Raw genomic sequence first — 22,456 nt, forward strand, 5'->3', positions numbered from 1 at the left:
AACGTGTGCTCTGCTGTAGCATTAGCAGGCTTATTTACATGAGGAACTGGAAAACACAGGAAAAATGCGTAACTAGTGCAGGAAATCATTATGCTGAGAAATAATATGAAACTTAGAAAAACGATACATCGGTTTGAGTTTTGACTAACTCTCTCACTATGGGGGTCTATTTTATACATGTCAGAAACAGTCTAACCGTTTCACCTAGGGGAGGACTTATACAATCAAACTGACTGACTTATTTTACTAGACCTTAGCTTTTTGCTTATACTCCTGCTGCGGAGTTTTCTCTAACAGGGGAGGGGTTGTGTCAATGTCATTTGCGGGACAGTCCTTAGGAACAATGTTTTGACAAGTCTTGATATCCTGGGAAATGTTTTTAAAGACCGGCTTTAATCCGTAGAATTTCTTGACGTGCGAAAGGTGCACCCAGCCGCGGCGTCCTTCCAATTTCACAGCTGTACGGGTGGTGAGGAGGACCTGACGGGGCTCCTTCCAACGTGGCTCCAGCGGACTTGATCTGTCAAAGTTCCGGACGAGCACCATCGAACCTGGAACGATCTCATGCGGTGCCACCTCGGTATTGTCTGGAAATGCGGCGGCAACCTGTGAACGACATGAGTTGAGGGCAGACATCAAGGAAGCTAGGTAATCTGTCAGCATATTACATGAAACATCGGTAATACTTCGGGGTCTAGGAGTACCCCACATGTTAGGGGGGCGGCCGAATACGACCTCATACGGGGACAGACCTGATCTGGAATGTGCGACCATGCGCATGTAAAATAAAGCGACTGGCAGAGCTACTAGCCAGTCCACACCCTTATCTTTACATATTTTGGCAATTCGAATTTTCAGAGTCTGATTATGTCTCTCGACTAGACCGGCTGCTTCAGGATGGCGTACACAATGAAACTTCCACTGGTACCCTAACAACAGGGAAACGTGCTTCATCAACTCAGATGAGAATGGCTGACCGTTATCAGAATATACGACTCTAGGGAGTCCATATCGAGGGAAAAACTCACGAACCAACTGCTTGGCAGTGGTCGCGGCTGTGTAATCTGGGACTGGATATGCTTCTGTCCATCTGGACAAAGCGCATACAACTACAAGAACATACTTGAAACCTCGACATCGCTCCATCTGAATATAATCCATCTGGAGGACTTCAAAAGGGTGGTCAGGGGGCTGGAAACCACCTTGTTCCACCGGGACACTTTTACCTGGATTAAACTGACAACATATCATACAGGTACGGACTTTCTGCTTGGCTGCAGCTCGTAAATGCTTGTTAAACCAAATGTTCTGGATACTGTCTAACATTGCTTTTTCTCCTAAGTGTGCTGGACTATGTGCGGTATTAATAATGACTTGAACCATAGAGTCGGGGAGAAACCATGCGGTTCTACCCTTTGTTAACCATCCTTGATCTGTCTGGACCCCTCCTTGTTCAGACCACTTCTTGGTTTCATCGGGAGTAGCATGTAACTGGATATCTATGACATCTTGAGTAGGGTCCTTAACTGTCATACATGTAGTCAGATCTGGAGTATGTGTCTGTGTCGGATTAACTTGAATGTCTGGAGTCTGTGCTGTAAGCTTGGCTGTGCGATCTGCTAGATCATTACCTTGAGAAATAATGTCAGTGACTTTCGTATGTGCTTTGCATTTCATGATAGCGATAGATGTCGGTAAATGTATGGCATCTAACAGAGCTTGAATGAGGAGACCATGCTGAATTTTGGTTCCATGAGAAGTCATGAAACCTCTCTCCTGCCAGAGCACTCCAAAGTCGTGTACAACTCCAAATGCGTAACGTGAATCTGTGTAAACATTAACTTTCAGGTTCTTGGCGTGTATACAGGCTTGTGTCAGAGCAACTAGCTCTGCTGCTTGAGCGGACAGGGTATCAATGCGGTGTGTTTCAATAACTTCGGTGTCAGTAGTCACTGCATACGCGGCGACTAGTTCTCCTGTACTAGTTCTCATACATGAACCATCCACATAAAGTGTCAGGTCAGGATCTGGTAACGGAATGTCTGTCAGGTCTTGTCTTGGCTTTGTCGTAATGTTAACTACTTCCACACAGTCGTGTGTGGCAGAATTTGAATTAACTGATGGTAACAGTGTAGCAGGATTCAGGATGTTGCAGCGTCTAATATCTATGTGTGGCTGGAACAGTGTCAATTCATAACCTGTTAAACGTGCAATTGTCAAGTGCTGTGTTTGTGTTCGGTTTAAAAGAACTTCCACGGAGTGTGGGACTTGTACTGTCAAGGTATGTCCTAAAACTATGGAATCACTTTGTCTGATAGCTAGTGCTGTGGCTGCAACTGACTTGAGGCACGCAGGCAACGCCTGGGCGACTGGATCTAGTGTGCTCGAAAAATAAGCACAAGGCTTGTATTGTCCTGCTTGGTCTTGTGTGAGAACAGATAATGCTGTACCTTCGCGTTCAGTAACGAAAAGTGTAAAAGGCTTACTGTAGTTCGGTGTCGCTAGAACTGGAGCTTGACATAAAGCTTTCTTTAACTCGTTGAAACTAAGCGTATGTTCAGATGTCCAAGGGAGAACAGTCGATACGGCTGCCTCCTGTGTCGTTAACTGTATCAGTGGCTTGGCTAGAAATGCATACTGAGGAATCCATTGTCTGCAATAAGAAGTAAGGCCGATAAAGGCACGTACCTCCTTCTGGGTTCTGGGCTGAGGAAGACTCGCTATCAACTGGATACGGTCTGGTGTCAACTGCCTACCCCTCTTGGACAGTAAGTGTCCTAAGTAGACCACTTGCTGGACACAGAATTGAAGCTTCGAAGGGGACACCTTGTGTCCCATCTCGGCTAGGAAATACAGAACCGTCAGTGACGCTCGCTCGCAGTCACGTTCAGAACGGGCTGTGATCAGTAGATCATCGACATACTGGAGCAGGGCAGTGTCAGTTGGCATGTGAATGTTGTCTAGTTGTCTCTTGAGTGCTTGACTGTAAATACTAGGGCTTTCTGTGAAACCTTGAGGAGCGCGTGTGAACATATAGCTCCTTCCATTTAAACAAAATCCGAAAAGAAACTGGCTGTCTGGATGGATGGGAACACTAAAAAATGCGTTCTTGAGGTCTATGACAGTGAAGAACGTGGCTTCGGAATCAATAGCAGTTAACAGGGAAGAGATATCTGGGACAACTGGGTACTGCGGAATAATACATTTATTAAGTTCCCGTAAATCAATCACTAATCGATATACTGGGGGTGCATTTGGATCAGTACGTTTCATGACTGGAATGATCGGAGAGTTACATACGTTGGAGTCAGTTTCTACAACTACTCCTTGAGCCATGAGCTCGTCTATAATTTTGGATAAGGCTGCTACAGCCTCAGGTGGCAATCTATACTGCCTGATTCGTGGTAACACTACACCTGGTTTCAGGGTCACACGATGGGGTGTGATTTGCATGTAACCTACATCAGTTGGACCTTGCGCCCATAAATGCTGCGGAACTTTAGACAGTCTGGTATCAAAATCTCCTAATACTTAGTGACCCTTAAAGTCACGTAGGAACAGACGTATTCCCTCTGGGGAACAACATATAACTGCACCTAACTCTTTCAGTGTTTTAATGCCTAATAGATTTTCTGGACATGACTTAGTAAGTAACAGATCAGTAGTGCGGGACAATGGACCTACTTCTAGAGTGACTGGCTTTGAAATCTCATTAACGATAGGCTTTCCTGAAAATCCAAGGGAAACATTTCTTGAGCCTGAGAGCGGAGCCCCTGGAACTTCGGCATGACTAATTGTGGTCCTACTTGCCCCTGTATCAATCAAAAACTTTCTGTCTTTCCCTAATACTTGACTGTGAACATAGGGACCTTCTTGATCTACAGGTATCTCGATGAGAGGCAAGCCTACCTCCCTCTCTAGGCTGTTTCATGAATATGGCTGGTACTCTGGATACTCAGACTGTGCATACTGGTACATCTGCGATGTAACATGCTGTGTTGCAGCAATAGGCTGCGGTGCTGTAACTGTCTGTGGTGCATTCTGTGGCTGAGGAATCTGTGAAACTTGTTCCTGTCTAGGCGGACGTGGTCTTTCTTTAGTCTTACCAGTAGCTATGTTATGTTTCAGAACTGCACACTCATTTATAAAATGACCTGGCTGTTTACAATAATTGCAGTTCCCTTTAACGGGAGCTGCAGGATGACTGGCTTGATTCGGACCCCTCTTCTGACTGTCTTGAGGAACAGATTGTGCAACTAGTACTTTCATTTTCGTGTCTTTCATACGTTTTCTCTCGTGTTCTTGCTCTTCCCTGATTCTATTCTGGTGGTACTGGAGCATCTGGAGCATCTGGGACGGAGTATTTGCTTGCCAGGTGCTTTCGACTTTCAGAACTCGGTTTTTAATTGGTGGACTTGAATTCTCGACTAATTTGGTAACGAAAAGGTGAGGGTATGACTCACTACTTGTCTTGAGGCCACTGTTGATACTAAAGCACTTTTCAAACCTAGAATAAAAATCACTAATATCTTCATCTTGTTTCTGTTTACAGGCTGAGATTGCATCCCAGTCTTCTTTTCTCGTTGTTAATAATCTGGGTAAAACTTGAATTAATAATTCTGGTAATTCTTTACATTTATCTCCTAGACCGGTACCTGGTACACGTATCTTGTCTTCAGCTTCTAGAACTGCCCAATCGATCTTTTTCTCTCCCACCTCCCATTCTTTTTCCTTTAGCTTTTCATACACCCCTGCGGGTAGCAGAACCTTTAACATTTTAATGATATCTGGGTAAGTGTATTCTCCCATACGGAGCATGTCTTTTAATTCTCTATGGAACCCTGCTGGATCTTTGTCATGACAGGGAATTAATTTCTTCATTTCGAGGAGTTCCATCTTTGTGATCGGAGTGTATACAAACACTCGCTGCATTTCGCCACCCGCTCCTCTGACTGGGTGGACTTCTCGTAACGGATTCTGTCTGTCTATGTAGAATGATTTACTTTCTGGGGGTGAGACATGAACAAAATGCGGGTTCAGAAACGTTCTATATTTGTGACGCTGTTCTAGAACGACACTAATTAAATCGGTACCTAGACCTCTCCATCTATACTGGAGTAACTCGTTCAAGATATCATGTAACGGGCCTGGATCAGAATGTTGACCCTCATACAGAGTAATGAGGTGCTGAATCATATACATACCCACCAGTCGCTGCTCGGCTGGGGGCATTTTCAGGAACATTTGTGCCACTATTTCGTCCGGAAAAGTGGTAGAATCAGTAATCCATCGGACTGCTGACCGAACTATTTCCTGTTCATGCATGGTACTTAACTCACTGTAACCGATTCGTGATTTCAGAATGTGATCGGTAGCTTGAAATACTTGTTCTAGGGAACCTTGTTCTGGTGCTGGATGATGGAAAATTGGCTTGTGTTCTAGACGTAAATGGCGATCTGGAAATCTAGGTTTTCCTACATACGCTATTCTGGCAGTATTCTCATCGTCTTCCTCTTCAGGATCAGAGGTACTTTCTTTCTCGCTTACTTGTGCTGCTTTACGCTGTTCGTGTATCTTTATTATTTCTCTACGGATTTTCTTGTACATACTTTCCATGGCACCAATGGTATTGTGCTTTCCTTCGGCTATATTATCACTCCACTTTGTCAGGGTTTTCATTTCTTCCGGGTCTTTAGACGGGTAATCTTGTTCTCTTATTAGACAGTTAATTAAGAACTTTAATATCATGCGCTGAATCTCGGCTTTCCTTTGAGACATGGCATCACTAATACTTTGTGGGTCATCCCCTGTACGGATGAAACGATATATTCTGTCTAGATCTTCTTTCATATTCGGCAGGGTGACTAGATACTCGGTCAACCTCCTTACGCGTACGGAATATAAAACCATATTAAACTCGCCTGGAACTGGGTCATAGACACATTCGCCAAGGGTTTGCCTGATTTCTGCAACAGACTTATTACTCTTGGGAGTACGCTGTGATGCTTGAGCATGTAATTCGAGTGCTGATAAACGTTTGTATGGCGGCGGAGTTTGAGGAAGACCTCCTCCTGCGGCCCCTAAACTAGAATCATCAACTGATGCTTTTCGTCCTGGCAGGGTGGGTAATTGTAACGTGGGCTGGACTTGTATGGCGGGCTGACCCGGGGGGGCTGTTAAGGGTACCCCGGTATCTGGAGGAGCAGGAATTACCTGGTTTACAGGGACTGGCGGAGTGCGAACAGGATTTGCATATTCGGGGACTGTGTCGTCCAGATAGGACGAAATAAAAATATCAGCTGCGGTCGGTTTGTGACGTAGCTTGGTCGGAACTAATGGTGGCGGGAAATTACTGGATGCCTCTGGGGTCGCTTTTGGCAAGCCCTCAGCAAGAAGAGGATACATACCCTTAATGAGGGCATTCCTCTGTCTGTCTGATTGCTCAGTTCTAACTCGTTCACCTATCTCGATTAATTCTCTTTCTTGGGCTCGTTCTTGGGATTCTCTACTTAGTTCTGACTTTCTGATTTCTCTTTCGGTTCTTTTATGAGCTTCTTTGCGCCATAACTCGATGGCATCTTTCTGTGATTGTCTGGCCTTCTTTTTCCATAATGCCTCTTCTACTCGCATGATGCATTCGGCATCCCATGTACCCGATACGGGCCATCTATACTTTTCTTCTAACTGTTTGGTATACTCTACCCATAAATCTAGATACAATATGGCGCTTATGCCATGCTTCTGATACATAAAGTGACCTGGACTGTCCCTGGGCGGGACGGGAACTGCTGCTTCCAGCAGACCCTTTCTAGTTTTTAACTGACGTAATTTTGAGAAGAGCGGCATGACTGGACTATAATCTGGACATAATACAATACACAATGAAAACACGAAATCACGTCGCACTCATACCACAACATTAAAATACATGAAGAACATTATGAATAACAGTTCGAACAGAATACCACCTGAAAATACTTGAAATTTCTCGAGAACAGAACTGACTAGAACAGAAACTAGATGCACTGCTGAAACAGTACGAAAACTTACCGGTCTCTTAAAGAGACACGTCAGGACCCGCATCCACCGAAGTGGACACTTCGTTTGTGGGACTGTGTACCACCAACCCACAGACCAGAGTCAATTAAATTGACCCTGTCTAGATACCACCCCAGTAACGGTACTCACCGGGCAGCAAGAACGGAAGGCCTCGGACTGGACTGGACTGCTACGACGACGAACTTCGGACTTCAGTTACGGGTGGACCTCCGGATACCTCGGACCTTGGACTCTTGGCTTGGGCTCTGGTCGGGACTCGCCGCGTTCCTCCACCGTCTCGTCTGGATGCTGGACCGCCTCCTCCGTCTCCTCCGTGGGCCTGAGGGATACTTGAGCAGAAATATCTGCCACTGCGCAGAAGAGTTCCGTCACGACTGCAGAGGGTCAGGGGGTCGGCGTGGCTTCACCGACGCGTGGGGAAAGGGCAAGTCCCTATTCGGGCGCCATTATGTGGTAAATAAATAAATAATACCCTATTTTTGACTAGACATATATCATAACAGATAGCTCAATAAATAAGAGTCAAGATTCGAGGTAGTAGGAGTTTTTGCAGGTTTAATACAGCATAAGGACAGGAACAGGACAACCTGCATAGGAATAGGATGACAGGGCCCAGCAGCTGCTGGGGCTGGGTCTGGGATGAGCGCGCTCTCACTTTTAATAACAATACACGAGCATATATACATAGCGCAAACACATAGCATTACATTGCAGTAGGCGTAGCAGTGGGTGGAGCAGAAGGCGTGACGCGTAGCAGTCGCGAAAGATAAGAGTAAAAAGAGGTGTAACTGGGCGTATACATAGACATGTGGTGCAGACGTAACAGAATATGTCATGAATGGGGCGGAAACATTGGAGGGGGCTACCTAAGGAGCCGGGACCTCTAACCTGGTGGTGCGCGCAAACTGGCAATGACGTGTTACGAGGAGAAGCTGGGGGCTATGAACTCTGTGCTAGGAGCAGAGACTAAAGTCTGGAGGGTCGGAGCGACATGTACCTAAACCCTATCTAGTATCTGATGTTTAGAGAACATGTTGATATAAACTAGAAGTCATGAGGGGAAAGGCTAACTGACTCTAAGACTGGACCATGCATTATTCTACATGTAGTGCGTGATGAAGAATATTAAATGACCATTAAATACAGTATTTCTCTAACGTGGAGACGTGAAGGCTAGACAATGACGGAAACTATTGATGTAGTTCAGTAGCTTAGGAATGCAGAGAAGGAGGACTAAACTGATAGCTGGAATCATAACATAGTCTTGGCAGACTCAGAGGCAGAGCCAAGCTGCACCGGGCACTGCGAGGCAGGAAGTAAGTGAAAGGTCGAGGATACAGGTGGGGGCTGAATCGCTCCTCAGCGAGGCTCAGGAGACAGGAGCTGAATCTGATGTCCGGGCCCTGTTGAGGCCTGGAAATAGGGACTTTATAATGAAATAACGTGCACACTGAGAAACGTGGCAACGTAGCTTTACATAGGCCTGATATTCGTAGTATTCACGAGGACTGGAAACTAGCATACTAGAGGTGGACACAACTGTAATTGCGTCATTAATCGGACATGGGGAATAACATATGCATATTGGTCATGCACACATAACATATGATGGATGACACGTAGGGACACAGAACATGACAAAATTTACTTTTCCACACACCTAGAGACCTGGACCCCCTATTGAGTTTTTTGGGATACGTCAAAAACACACCTAAAAGAACCAGGAAGTTACATGTTATGCTATTGCTGTTAGCCAACCGGAGAGTTGCTATGCATTGGGGTAGGAAGGAAATTCCATCTATGAAAGACTAGATTAGAGATGTGACATTCAGTCAAACCCAATTATCTGCTTTCTGGGAGCCGATGCTATTGGCCTCCCGGCCAAGAGATATATGGAGTCCTTTCTTGGAGTGGGCCTTCATGTGCCAACAGGACACCACAGACACCACGGGATCACCTGCTAACCAGTAGTCGTACACACCGGGGCCTGGGATTGTCTAGTGTATGAATATGTTAAACACTTGTGCAGGTATCAAAACCGAGTTTATCACTGTGGATTTGAATTGGCCCCTTCCCTGGCTCAATTATTAGATGCAAGTACAGTTTTTCTTTTGCTAACGTATTTACAAACCAGTATCTAGATATACAATGTATGAATTGCTTTGCTTTTTATTATTAGCAAGATATCAGACCAACAGATGTTTTTTCATGTAGAGACAGGTGGACATTACTCATACGAAGCTAACATATGTTATGACGGGAAGTATCTGGCTACTATGTTCATGTTTGTTTGTTGAAATGCCAATAAAGATTTTTTTTTAAATCCCAGGGACCCATGATGTCACTGTAGAAGAAATAATTTGAGAAAAATGATTTGTAAAGCTTAAAACCACTATACATTTCAAATGAATAATGAGCTAAAAGCATACTGTCAGAATGTATGATAAATGTAACTCGCATTGTTGCACCATGGTAAACTTAAATGTACTTTGTCTAATCTGTTGTTGCAGAATAAGGTGTTGTATGGCTTGAGGTGCTGAACAAATAAGCAAATGCACAATATAGGAGTCTTATAAGAATCATATAAGGAAAAATATATACGGCATGGGAACTGAATATGCTCTGCAGACTTTTCCTTTAGTTTGTCTCCATTTTCTCTTCCTCCTTCAGGATCTTGGACTTCTCCTTTAACCTCCTAAGACAAATAGAGGGACTGCAACATCTCACCCGGCTGAAGAAGCTATTTCTTGTCAATAACAAGATCAGCAAGATCGAGAACGTGGGCCACCTCCAGCAGATACAGATGTTAGAGCTAGGGTCAAACCGGATCCGGGTAAGCAATAAGAAAATACTCAGAAGTAGATAGCGACAACAGTCAAAAGGATTGATGAGAAAAGGCTGAGCAAGAGATGTCTATAAGAGAAAAGGAAATGAAAGCTAATGTGCAAGATACCCCTGCTTAACCTGGGACTTTCCCAGAGAATAATCCTTTGTCCATGCCTTCACTGTAAGTGTCTCAATCTCCGGCTGTTGATGTATCTACACCAGACTTCTCGAACGACTAGCTCATGAGCTACTGGTAGCTCACCAGCGACATGCAAGTAGCTCTCTAGTATGCAGCACAGCATAATAAATTAGCACCTTTTGTTTTGTTGAATTATTATATGTGGCTTTAATTTGAAAGGTGAGACTTCGCGATACAAATTTGTGTGTTTTCGGGACTAATAAGCTGACGTTTACAGAAAAATGGATTTCCCCAAAATATTTATGGATCAATTCTATTTATTTTATAGCCATAGCAAAACATTTGTATACACAGTTATCCGCCTACAACCCATCGCCGGCAGCGCTATCATGGATCAGCTAGAATTAAAACTTTACACAGTTGTTCGCCTACAACCCTGGGGCCGGCAGCGTTGTGAAGTCATAGTTCAATATACAACAAAACAATGCAAACATCCCCTGAAAGACACCCATAACTGTGGTCTAGTAGCTTTGATGTAGGCATAAGTGGGTGCATGGCTTTATTGTATGTTTAAGGTGGGGATGCACCTTCAGAGATCCAGATTGTGGGGAGCGCAAACAACAATTTAAGATAAGTCATGCATGTCAGCTCATTAAATTTGGGGGACAGAATAGAGATGAATGATGCCAACAAGTCTTAGTAAGAGTGATGTGTCTGGTTGTCACTGCGACGGGCACCGGAGGCCAATACAAAATTTATTTAAAGCTTACCTTTGAGTGAAAATTCTTATAATATTACCCTGGTACCTGGAGGATTGCAGATATAGCTACTGGGTGATACCCATGTAGAGCCATTCAAAATTGAAAAAACCTTTCTACATTAGTGCTGGCAACTCTGCATAATGCACTGAGGGGATTATGCTGGTAATCCTGCTTGGGGTGGCCACTATCCTAATCTTGTCTGAAGTGGTCATCATAACAACACTAATCATATTAGTAGCTCAGGATCATTTTCATTGAACATAAATAGCTCTAGTAACCGAAAATGTTGTAGACCCTTGATCTACACACAAGTAGGCTGAGGACAATCGGGAACTGCACAAAAGTCATAAATGGAAGTCTTCAGTAGGATAGAGAATTATGGGGAGTGCTAAACAACTTGTCTGAACAAATAGATTCAGAGGAGAGAATGGCAAGAGCATTGGTGAAAATAAAAAGAAAGAAATCTGGGTGTAGGGCGTAAGTGGCCGCATGGGGCAGAGAGGTAGAGGGTAGTCAAACAACTTGAAACAGCAAATACATGTAAAAACAGAGGGTAAAGTGACGATTGTAGAGAAAGTGGAGCACAATTCTCTAGACAATTGTACAAGGGTTAAAGTACTGGACGAGACAGTGAAGAAAAGAGCCTTTGAAGATGAAGCATAAGAAGTAAGTAGGTGAGATACGAGTTGGTAGAGAAAGGCGAAAGAGGGGCACATAGAAGAAAGCATAAAGCATTAAGTAATGAAAAAACACGGCTTGTAATTGAAAATTGCTGGGATAAAAAACTAAAAACTGCCCAGAAATAAAGGCTAAGGAAAAATGTGGACGTGAAAGGACAGCAGGAGGGGGAGTTTAAATGCAACATGTGAAAGTTATGGGTGTAAGAAGAAAACAGATTTTTAGGGAGCGTATGTGAAGAAAAAAGGTAGTGGATTGAAGAAAGGCATTGTGGTGAAAAGAACAGGCTTGGACAATGATAGCGCTGCACTAGTTTGTTTCTGTGATGAACTTTGGGCATACGGTGTTAGAAATATCAAGGTCCACAAATAAAAAATCAGACTTGTATCTTTATTAGCCTGTATTGTTGACAATTAGCTTGTAAAATGCATCATTAGGCCATATGTAGTAAAGAGAATTGAAAGTTATGTCTGGATTCATTTAAGTTTTCTTTGACATGGGTTATGTAGTCTGCTTGGTGATCCAGAGAATTGTGTCTCAGATGTGCTGCGTAAAAATGTAACAACCCTGTTTCTCCAACATTAGATATTTCATATATTCAAATGCTTAAACCATTCCTCATCGTCAGGCTGGGAATTCCCAGTATATTTAAATAACCGTAAACCGTACTAAAATGGCCATAGACTTGATCCAACAGTCTTTGTGTAGTAGCACAGCCACCTGATTTGAAGTAAAACAACCTTCAGCCAGTGGGGTGGAAGTGTCAGCTCTCCTACTCCCCTTAAAGGCCACTATAGCTCAGATTTCTGCGGCACGTTGTGTGTTCAGGAGTCCCCAGGCAGACCTTTGCTTTAACCTTTCAGTGAACTCAAAAGTGTTATTTTTTCTTCTTCCCTGAGACTGTTTGTGAGAAAGAGGTTCTGTTGCAGTACCCCACACTTTTTGTCTGACTTTTGATGCAATTTTGACTGAAGAGTACTAAGTGCCTGCTTTCCAGATTCCCAGTACCAGTATTCTTTAATTAAAAACATGTCCTCAATTCCCTGTGAGGTGAAAAAATGATCAAGTCGACATGGAACACTGCCTGTGTGCCATGCCAGGTAGCTCTGCCTAAGATATAGGTAAGTAGCCCCTTTAGCAGGCTTTACCGGTCCTAAGGCAGGGTACACTATATCCCAGGTGTGGGCACATCTGCATGAGCAGCTATGCCCCTACAGTATTAGGGTCTACTCCTTAAAATTGTAGGCGCCAGGGAAGCCATAGAGTAGATGGGCTGGAAACCTGACAACTCGAGTTACACAGCACCATGATGGCTTCACTGAACCCAGGAGTGTTGGTTACCAGCAAAACACACAAGGTGATGGACGGAATGTTGCACAATGGCAAAACATTCACCCCCAGTCACAGATCTGAGTTTAATCCATCGTTATTTTGCTCACCAAGCCACCCCAGTTCAGACATGGCCATATACAATCAGTCTTGACCCTGTGCCTCATGGGAACAGTCAAGCCCGAACTGCCAAGCCATGTCTTCCCTGGACCGGAATCAAGCATCCTCGGACCGGTTCCTGGCTCTCAGCCGTCTTCAGCCAGGATAGCTTGACTCCAGTGGCTTAGTGAGCACGGGACCCACGTCTGGGCATACCCTTCCCACATAGGGTGAACAGCAAGATGATGGACGGAATGTTGCACAGTGGCAAACAGCTCCTTGTAATAAATCCGCACTGATGCCAGTGTGAGATTTATTAAAACATGTACTCAAAGGGGACCTGAGATGTGCCCCCTGAAAGCCTACCGAGGAGGCGAGGTGAATCACAACTTTTCAGTCCCCGCCATCTTGAAGATGGGAAGACCCCTCCAGTCAGTCTATGCTACCTCTCACATAATGGGTGGCATAATAGAGGGTGCAGTCACCCCAGGTAAGATTCCCATTGGCCCTATCTACTACTCCCCCAAATAGGGACCCGAAATTTAGTATTTAGGCAGCTACCCCAGACCTAGAAACCTGATCTGCGACGGCCTAAGAAGAAAAATGACAACTGCCTTGGCCCCAGCCCTACCAGCCTGTCTACAGCTTCTGAGAACCTGCGACCTGTCTTGCAGCCTGCAGTCTCGGAAATTCATGGGAGGACTACTCCCTTTGAAAAAGACTCCAATCTCCTGTGGGCAGCGGATCTGTCCTGAAGAAACCTACTCTAAGGACTCCGGATCAGCGTCTCCTGCCCACTCTGCACCCGACGTCCACATCCCGAGTCTGAGTGGCTCACCTGTGCAGTGAAGTCTCCCTGGCGATCCTGACCTCGTGTCTAGTGTTTGGCTAGCCACTCCTGCACTCCACGACGGCACTTGCAATGTGAAACCAGAGGCTCACCGCTACCAGCTCCGGTACGAAGACTCAGACTTCGAAAGGCACCCCTACAACCAAAGCCCCTGGGCCTTGGTGAGCTGAGCAGACTGTGCCTCTACGACCACCTACATCCCAACTTACCTCTGCTGTTGTTGGTCGTCCTCCTGCAACCCTTTTGTGCCATGCCTGCAGTCTCTTTGCCGAAAGAAGAATCCCTATTGAAAAGCATTGGGCGCCCAACGTTGAAATTGCTCCCTGCACCTGGCCACCGCTGGTGGTGTATGTTTGGTGCTAAATTGTGCCTCCCCCCTCTGTGCTTAACTTAAACCTCAAAGTTTGGCCCCTGCAACTGATCTACTTACCTGCGAACAGTGTGGCACCAGGCACCCCCTTTCTCCATTGGAAATCATTGACTCGAGCTCCGATTTCGACCTCTGCACCGGGCCGCTGATGGTGCAGTTTTGGTATTTACTAGACCTTGCTGACTCTTGGCTCTGAAGACTGGGATTGTAAATGTAATACTTAACTGGTTAACTGCAATATTGTTTTCCCCATAGGATAACATTGGACTGCATTGAAAAGTTTGTGTCGATTTTTTTACAAAGGGAAAAGTATTTTCGATTAAAAACATACTTACCTGATTACAAAGACCTTGGTCTTAAAATAAAATACAAAGTATATTTTTCTAAAATTGGTCTGGATCTCCTTCTTGAGTCGTTTGTCTTTTATTGATCATGTGTGTTCAATAAATGTCTTACGCTCATCTGTGTTAGGACTAAGACTACTTGCCCATACTACCACTAATATTGGTGGCAGGATGTGTACAGCATCCAATCCTTCTAGTGACTCTTTACAGTATTCTCAGTTTCAAATTTAGGCAATCAATAGTCAAAATAAGGCATGTTAAATTACATTGGTATGTATCGCATATATTTGCACAGACAACACATTACAAATGCCAGACTTCCACAAAGTAAGAGAAAACCACTCCAATACATGAAAACAAGAGGGTGTACGACTCCGTTCTATTTTCACTCTGCTGTTTGTGTCACAAATATAAATCAAATGTTCCATACAAAAATGTCATATAAAGTGTCTAAGAAAAAATGTTTCTTATATCAATAATTCAAGTCCATCAACTTTCTGCTTTTCAGACTGACATATTGGTGATCCCATTCAGCTCGGAAGCGTAATTTCTTCAAGTCCCCTCCCAGATGTTAATCTCATCCATACTTCGGGGGTGGGGGTCATGCAATGAGTTTGGATACTCTCTTTAACCTCATAAATGTGCAGACGCCAGTTATCTGACGTTACAACACATGCTTTATCCCACATGCCGTTACAACGCAGATTTTTACCCCGACTTGCTGTCGGGGTGAGCTGGAGTTTAAAATAGTATAATTTACTATTCCAACTCCAGTCTGTGCCACAGTAGGGAAGGTGTTGGAGTTAAATCCAACACCTTATATCCCCTACAGCAAGCCATTTTCATTGTAATGGCATGCAGGGTAAAAGCATGCGTTGTAACTCTTCTTCCAAATACTTTTGTCATGGTCTGTGGTTTGCGCAGTTTACTGCATAGCATTGTATCAGCTTGTACGCTGTCCTGTATACTCACTAGTGTGACTACAAACTGTGCCGCTTGTAATTTCCTGGTTAAGTGATCCTCGGTGTCTCCGGAGCTTCTGGGTAATGTTGATCTTTCCAGTCCGTTATTTTGGAATCATGTGTTGAGCAGTGTATAAACAAAGTTTAGGAGTAGTAACTTCTCAAAATATGTGAATGGCATACTCAGTTTACAAAGAAGCATAGATAGTTTTCCAGGAAGATACATTATTTTTAAAATAGGAATGCTCAAATGGAGCATTGATGGCTGTAATGGTGAATACTGGGAGACTGAGAATCTCACGTGTGGCTAAATTATGTGATGACTGTAGGAGAATGCTCTCTTTTTGCATGGTTGCCCCCACTTTTTGCTAAAATGCTGATGTAGTTTGACTGAGTGTGCCTGGGCTTCTACCAAACAGGACCCAGGGCCTATGTTCTTTCCCTAAACTGCTTTGAAGACAAAACCCAATTGGCACTGTCTGGCCACAGGTCAGTCCCTTGTAAATGGTACCACAGGTACCAAGGGCACTGTGGCCAGGGAAGTCTCCTAAGGGCTGCAACACTTATTGTGCCACCCTTAGAGGGCCTGTACCTTTATTTTTATATATATATATATATATACACCCACACACACACACACCCATACACACACACACCCCTCTTGTAGGCTGTGTATTTTGGAGCTGACATAGCACATGTGTGCCATACCTACAATCCGATGCCATGGCATAGGTCTGTCACCCCTCTAGCTGGGTGCACTATACCTGTGGTGAGGGTACCGGTGCATGAGCCCTGTACCCCTACAGTCTCTAAGCCAATTCTTAGCCATTGTAAGTGCAGTAATGTCATTAAGAGTATATGGTGCTGGGAGTTTGTCATTACGAACTCCACATGGTTTTACTGAAAACTGGGAAAATGCACACAGAGGCCATCTTAGCGATGCCCCCTGAAAAACGACCTACCACTAGTGTCCAGGCTGAGTGACTGCTCCCCAGCTGCCACCACCAGACATTTTTCTGGACCCCTGGGTTGAGAGCCTGCTGCTCTCGGGGTCTAAAACAATGCACATCCTGGGACGAGGTGCCATGCCTCCTCCCCCAGGATGGGCATGGTCCACGAAGGGGAAGCTTCAATGGCTTTCCGCCTTTGTGAGCTTCCCCAGGCCCTTCGCTGTTTCCAGCAGCTGGCCCCCACTGGTTCTGACCCCCACTTAGGGCGGGAGAATCGGTGGGAAAACCCAGTGAGGAAGAGAGGTGTGCCCACCTCTGCCAAACCCACCCCTCAGGTGGGAGAGGCGAGGTGAAGCACAACGTTCAGTCCCCAGCATCTTGCAGATGGGGGCACAGCCAGCCAGAGTGAGGCATATGCCCCCTTCCACTGGAGGGTGGCATAATAGGGGGTGTACCCACCACAAGGAAGGGACCCATTGGTCCCAACCTTTACTTACCTGTAACACCCCTAAATTTAGTATTTAGGGGCAACCCTGAACCTTGCCTCCTCAGACTAGAATCGACAAGAAGAAAATAAGGGCTGAAGAGCCGTGCTGAACTAAGAAGAGGATGACGCCCACGGACTTGGCCCCGGACCTACTGGCCTGTCCCCACCTTGAACCTGCTCCAGCGAAATCCTGGTGGGTCCTGCAGCCAGCAAACTCGAGAACCCTGAGGACCTGCCCTGCCTTCCACCCCAAAGGCTTTGTCTCTTGTGAGCACGGAATTTTCTCACCCTCAGACTCATGCCCAGCCAAAACCCCAAGTCTGAGACAACTCTGCACCCAACGCCTACAGCGCGAGTTTGAGTGGCCTAACTCCACGAGATGGTCTCCCCGGTGATCTGACCTGAGATCTGGTGATTTCTGACCTACCTCGACCCTCTCCATGACCCCTTCAGTTTCTTTCTGGAGGATCCATCCAACCGGAGCCTAGTAAGAAAACCCAACGCCTAAAGAGACCCATGCACCCGATGTCCCACGGCCTTGGGTGGGCCAACCGACGGTGTCCCAGCTTCCCCAGGCATCCTAACTTACCTTTCCAACCAGTGGTCACCTCCAGAAGACCTTCATCAGAGAGCCTGCAGACTTTGTTGGTGCCAGTGAATCCCCATTGAAATCAACAGGGCACCAAAAGCCAAAACAGCACCCTGCTGCGGGTGTACTTTGGGTGCTGACTCGGATCCCCCTTTGCCCTGAGCCTAATACCAGGAGCTTTGCTCCCATAAACCAGTGGCCTGCTCATGAGCAGCCACCAACCTGAGGGCCCCTATCCCCCATTGGATAACATTGGGCCTTAGCACTCTGCACCCAGCCGCCCTAGTGCCGCTGAGGGTGCTTTGAGAGGGCATCCTTGACCCTGGGGGAACCCTAGTTCTAACCCCAGAAACTCAACCCTAAAGACCGAGTACTTACCTTTTAACCGATAACTCCATTTCTCTCCATAGGAATACATTGACGGTTTTTCCTTTAAAGTGTGAATTGAATTGTATGAAAATCTGAAAAACTACAACTGTACAAAATTGATTTTACTTACCTTTTCCCTAGGAATTGTCCAAGTGTGATATCTAGGTATATCACACAGAGTAGAAAAAGTTACTTGAAAAGTAATCTGAAAAGTAATCTGTACATTAATTGTGAATCCTTGACTTATCTGTATTTCAAACAACTGCATTTGAACTTTCATTCAATTGTAAAAACTGCATAATATTTTGCAAAGCATTCATGTCACTTTTGTATCAGGCATGGCTTGATTCTAGAAATAAAATATCTTAATAATATGGTTCTAGAAATAAAATAACTTAATAATATTTTTATACAAAACAAATTGGTCTGAGTTCAGTCTTTGAGTGTTTGCAATCATTTGCTGATTGAGTGTGTTTCAAACAAATGCTTAACACTACTCTCTGATAAAGACTTACTTCTCGCCCACACTACCACAACTAGAGAGTAAGGTGCATTCTACTTTTGCCTCTGCCTACCTTTGGGGTTCTACTGGACTCTGTGCACACTATACCTTGTTTGGGTATATTGACTGATCTGATCAGCGGCCAATGCTTTTTGATTATTTTGGTGATCTTGTTGCTAGCTGGGCAGAATGTGGTCACGCACTGGATGCTAGTCATAGTTTTTTTTGGCCTTGATTCCAAAAGGAATTCCCTATGAGAATACCATGCTCTCTTTTTAGCTCTTTTTATCAGTTTCCTAGGGTGGCCTCTGTTAGCGAGTTTCTCAACAAGGAGGTCTGCTTCCTTGAAATAATCCTCTTTCATTTGGTAATTTCTCCGGATTCTGAGAAATTGTCCAAATGGAAGGCCATCCCTGAGTGCTCGGGGATGAGCGCTTTTGTAGTGGAGTAACGTGTTTTGGTCAGTGGGTTTTTTAAACAGCGTAGTGTAGAGTCCACCTTCATTGGGTATTACGGAGCCGTCCAGATAGTCAATTTTGGTATTGCTGCAGTCAAAGGTGAATTTTAAGTCTGGTTGACAGTTATTCAGCCAGTTGACAAATAGATCAAGATCAGTGGAGGATCCGTGCCAAATCCATAAAGATATTGTCTATATATCTGTGCCAACTGCGAATGTTATTGCGATAGGGGTTGACCTGATTGAGAATGAAAGTAGTCTCTATGTTATCGACGTACAGTATGGCAAAATTTGGGGGCAAGAACTGCCCCCATAGATGTACCTTTGCACGGTTTGTAGAATTTTTCTTGGAACATGAAGTAGTTGTGTCCCAGTGCGATTTCCATTAGTGTGACAATAAAGTCAGTGGGGACCTTATGGGGACGTGGCCTGTCATTCAAAAGGTTGGTGATGACCTCAATGCCCTTGTCTTGTGGATGTTCGTGTACAACAATTCTATATCGATTGTGATCAACAGCTCTGTAGGTGGATCGAAGTATTCACACTTGATAAGGTTTATAAAATGGGTGGTATCTTTTACATAGGCAATGGTATCAGCGACAAGACCATGGATAAAGAAGTCGATGTACCGGGCAAGGGGTTCCAAAATAGAATCACAACCCGAGAGGATGGGTCTACCAGGGGGGTTGGTCAGGTTTTTATGCACTTTCGGTAGTGTGTAAATGACTGGTGTGCGTGGACTTTTGTTATTCAAGAAGAGGAATTCTTTATGGCTGATGTAGCCTATTTCTTCGGCCTCTTTGGTGACATTGAAGATCAGGTTTTTTATCTCAGATAGTGGGTTTTGTCTAAGTGGTTCATAGTGGACAGGGTTATTCATTTGTCTCAGGATTTCATTGTCGTAAGTGGATTTGTCTTGAATGACAATTCCACCGCCTTTGTCGCAGGGTTTGATTATGATGTCACTCGTGTTTTTAAGTTTCAGAAGACTATTCTTTTCTTCCTTACTGATGTTATAGGGAACAAAACTCTTTTCTTCTCTGAGTTTTTGTAGGTCCTTAAGCACTAGGTTCTCAAAACTGAGGACTTCTGGTGGGAGGGAATCTATCGGTGGTTTAAAAGTAGATTTAGGATGTAAACCTGTTGTGCCATTTTTGGTGGTGAAGTCTTTGTTGAGAAAAAAGGATTTCAATCTGACTTTTCTGAAAAACAAACATTTCTGTGGTGATGTCAAAGCAATTAGGTTTTTCCGTCAAGACAAAAGAGAGGCCTTTGTTAAGAAGGGCAATCTATGTAGAGTCCAATTGGTGTGACGAGAGATTGAATATGGGTATTATTTCCATGGTCGAGGAGGAGGGGGCTGGGTCTACGGATGGCTCATTGCTCAGTACTGGTAGCCCCATTGATAGAATTTCCTCTGTGTCTGTCGTTCCCCTGGCGGGGGATTGTATTGTGGTTTCCCTCATCCCCTGTCTGCCTGAAACGGTTGGCCTCTCCCTAAAAAATTGGGATTGTTGGAGGTACTAGCTGTAGCACTGTCTGATGAGTCCGATTCTGCAGAAGAGTCTGAGAACGTGACTGGTTGACGTTTTTTGAAACTGCCCCAGGTGCCGGTTTGTTGTCTATTTGTGTTCTGGGAGTTAGTAAAGAAGTCTTCAGAAAGGTAGGGATACGTTTCTTCAATCTTGTAATTTCTTATTTATCCAGTATTATAGGTATCTTTCATAGATTCACATGCCTGAATCATTCCCCGTCGTTGGGGTGGGAGTCCCCGGTACATAAAAAGAGTAATGTCATATAGACATATACTTAGTAATAGGCCAGAGGCCTCTCATTAGTAACATAGCCATGTCCTTTTGTAAAAAGGACTAAACTTTGGCCAAGAGCCAATCAGATATCACCACCCTCTAGAACGTTCCTGGAAGGAGCCCTAGTCCCTCAGATTTTCTACCGCACGGCGTGCTAAGGGAGTCTCCTCTGAGCTATGCTCAGTTTTTCTGGTATTCTTTACCTTTTTCAATTTTTTCTCTCAGAATTTGTTCTCTGTGAGGAGTTCTTCAGTGGAACATGGCTGACACTCCTAAAAAAGGATTATTTAGATCCTGTGCCTCTTGTGGGAAAAAGAGGCTTCATGTGGATGACAGATATGAGGACTGCCTGTACTGTCTCTACCCTGACCACTCTGCAAAGGATTGCAAGGTCTGCCGCAGTTTTTCAACCAAAACGCTGAAGGACAGAGAGGGACGCCTGCTGCTCTGGCTCCAGAGAATTAAGGACAAGGACCAGGTAGTCTCTTCAGGGGAGAGTGAGTGTTCCATCAAAAGTACTCATTTCTCTCCCAAAAGGCCTAGAACGTCATCCCCAGGACCATCTTTGGAGCCACCTCAAAAGAAGACGCCCAAGTCTTCAGAGGTTCGTTCAAAGGCCATGGCTGAGAAGGTTTCTCTTCAGGACGCTGCCGTCAAAAAGCCTCTCATGACATCTTCACTGGTGGCTGTAACAACGTCAACGACAACAAGCTCCGCTTCGATGGCATCGTCATTCTCCTCAACGTCGACGACTACTTCAGCCTCGTCGTCGACGGGTAGGTCCATTCCATCTGTAATAATTATTAAAAAATCGACGACGAAGCCCCCGTCGACGAGCGCTTTCTCGTCGACGAAACAAAAATCATCGACGACGACTAAAGCCCCATCGACGTCGATGAAACCTTCATCGTCGATGAAATCTTCGTCAATGACAGTGAAGCCTCCGTCGACGGTTCCATCGTTGACGAAGAAGCCGTCGACGAGACCATCAACATCGACACCAGCGTCGACGAGAACAAAGCCGTCGACGGAACCATCGACGACGTCTCCAGCGTCGACGCTGCCGTCGACGAACAAAACTCCGTCGACAACGCTTCCGTCGACAGTTTCATCGTCAATGAGGATGCCGCCGTCGACGCCTGCTATAGCTGTCGACGTTCCCCCGTCGACGAACACACCGTCGACTGGCTCACCAACTACAGGTTCCCCTTCATTGAAGTACTCTTACACACACTTCAGGATAACTAAGCGTACTTTGACGCCTGAATTGACGTCACCAAGTAGAGTCCAGCCTCTGCCACCGGCTCATTTGTTGGACACGGAGGATTCTGATGATGGCTCTTTGTTTCCGACAGCTACCAACCCATCAGAACTTAACATTAAAATCCATGAAAGTTCTGAGTGTGAAGACTTGGACCAGGAGGGAATGGATTTCCAGGAGGAATATCAATCTATTCCTCCTCCACCTTCACAACCTATGGTGTGCCTTCCAGCATCCATAGTGACGGATTTACAATTTCTCATTGAGGATTATAAACAGCGGTTTCCTTCCAATCCGCCTCCTCCAGTAGGGCTGCAAACGCCACTTGTGGCACCTGAGGTAACGGGTTTTTAGGAACCTGTTTGGTGCCAGGGGATAACACCCGAAGACCTCTAAGTTCTCCCTGTTCCGGACCACAGAAACACGGAGTCTTCTAGTCGAGTCAGAGATCAAGTTTTATTGATAGCTACCAAGTAACAGGTGTCCTAGAAGCACGACAAACACGGGTCATGTGTTCTCAGGAGACTGTTCGTTTTTACAGAACCAGCCTTCTCCTTATATACAAAAATAATAGCTGCAAGCAAGAATTCTTGAGTTTATGATATGGCTATACACA

At 45.0% G+C, this 22,456-nt stretch overlaps 1 protein-coding gene across 1 annotated transcript in view; it reads left to right on the top strand.

The window, feature by feature from the left end:
- The window catches only part of PPP1R7 (protein phosphatase 1 regulatory subunit 7), a 554,877-nt gene that overhangs the window by 267,782 nt on the left and 264,639 nt on the right, over window positions 1-22,456 (top strand). Inside the window, exon 6 of the mRNA XM_078665787.1 lies at window positions 9,730-9,892. Within this exon, the coding sequence (XP_078521913.1) occupies window positions 9,730-9,892 (163 nt within the window). The remainder of the gene's footprint in view (window positions 1-9,729; window positions 9,893-22,456) is intronic.

The sequence above is a fragment of the Lissotriton helveticus genome, chromosome 11, assembly GCF_964261635.1.
Source record: "Lissotriton helveticus chromosome 11, aLisHel1.1, whole genome shotgun sequence".
Classification (NCBI taxonomy): domain Eukaryota; kingdom Metazoa; phylum Chordata; class Amphibia; order Caudata; family Salamandridae; genus Lissotriton; species Lissotriton helveticus.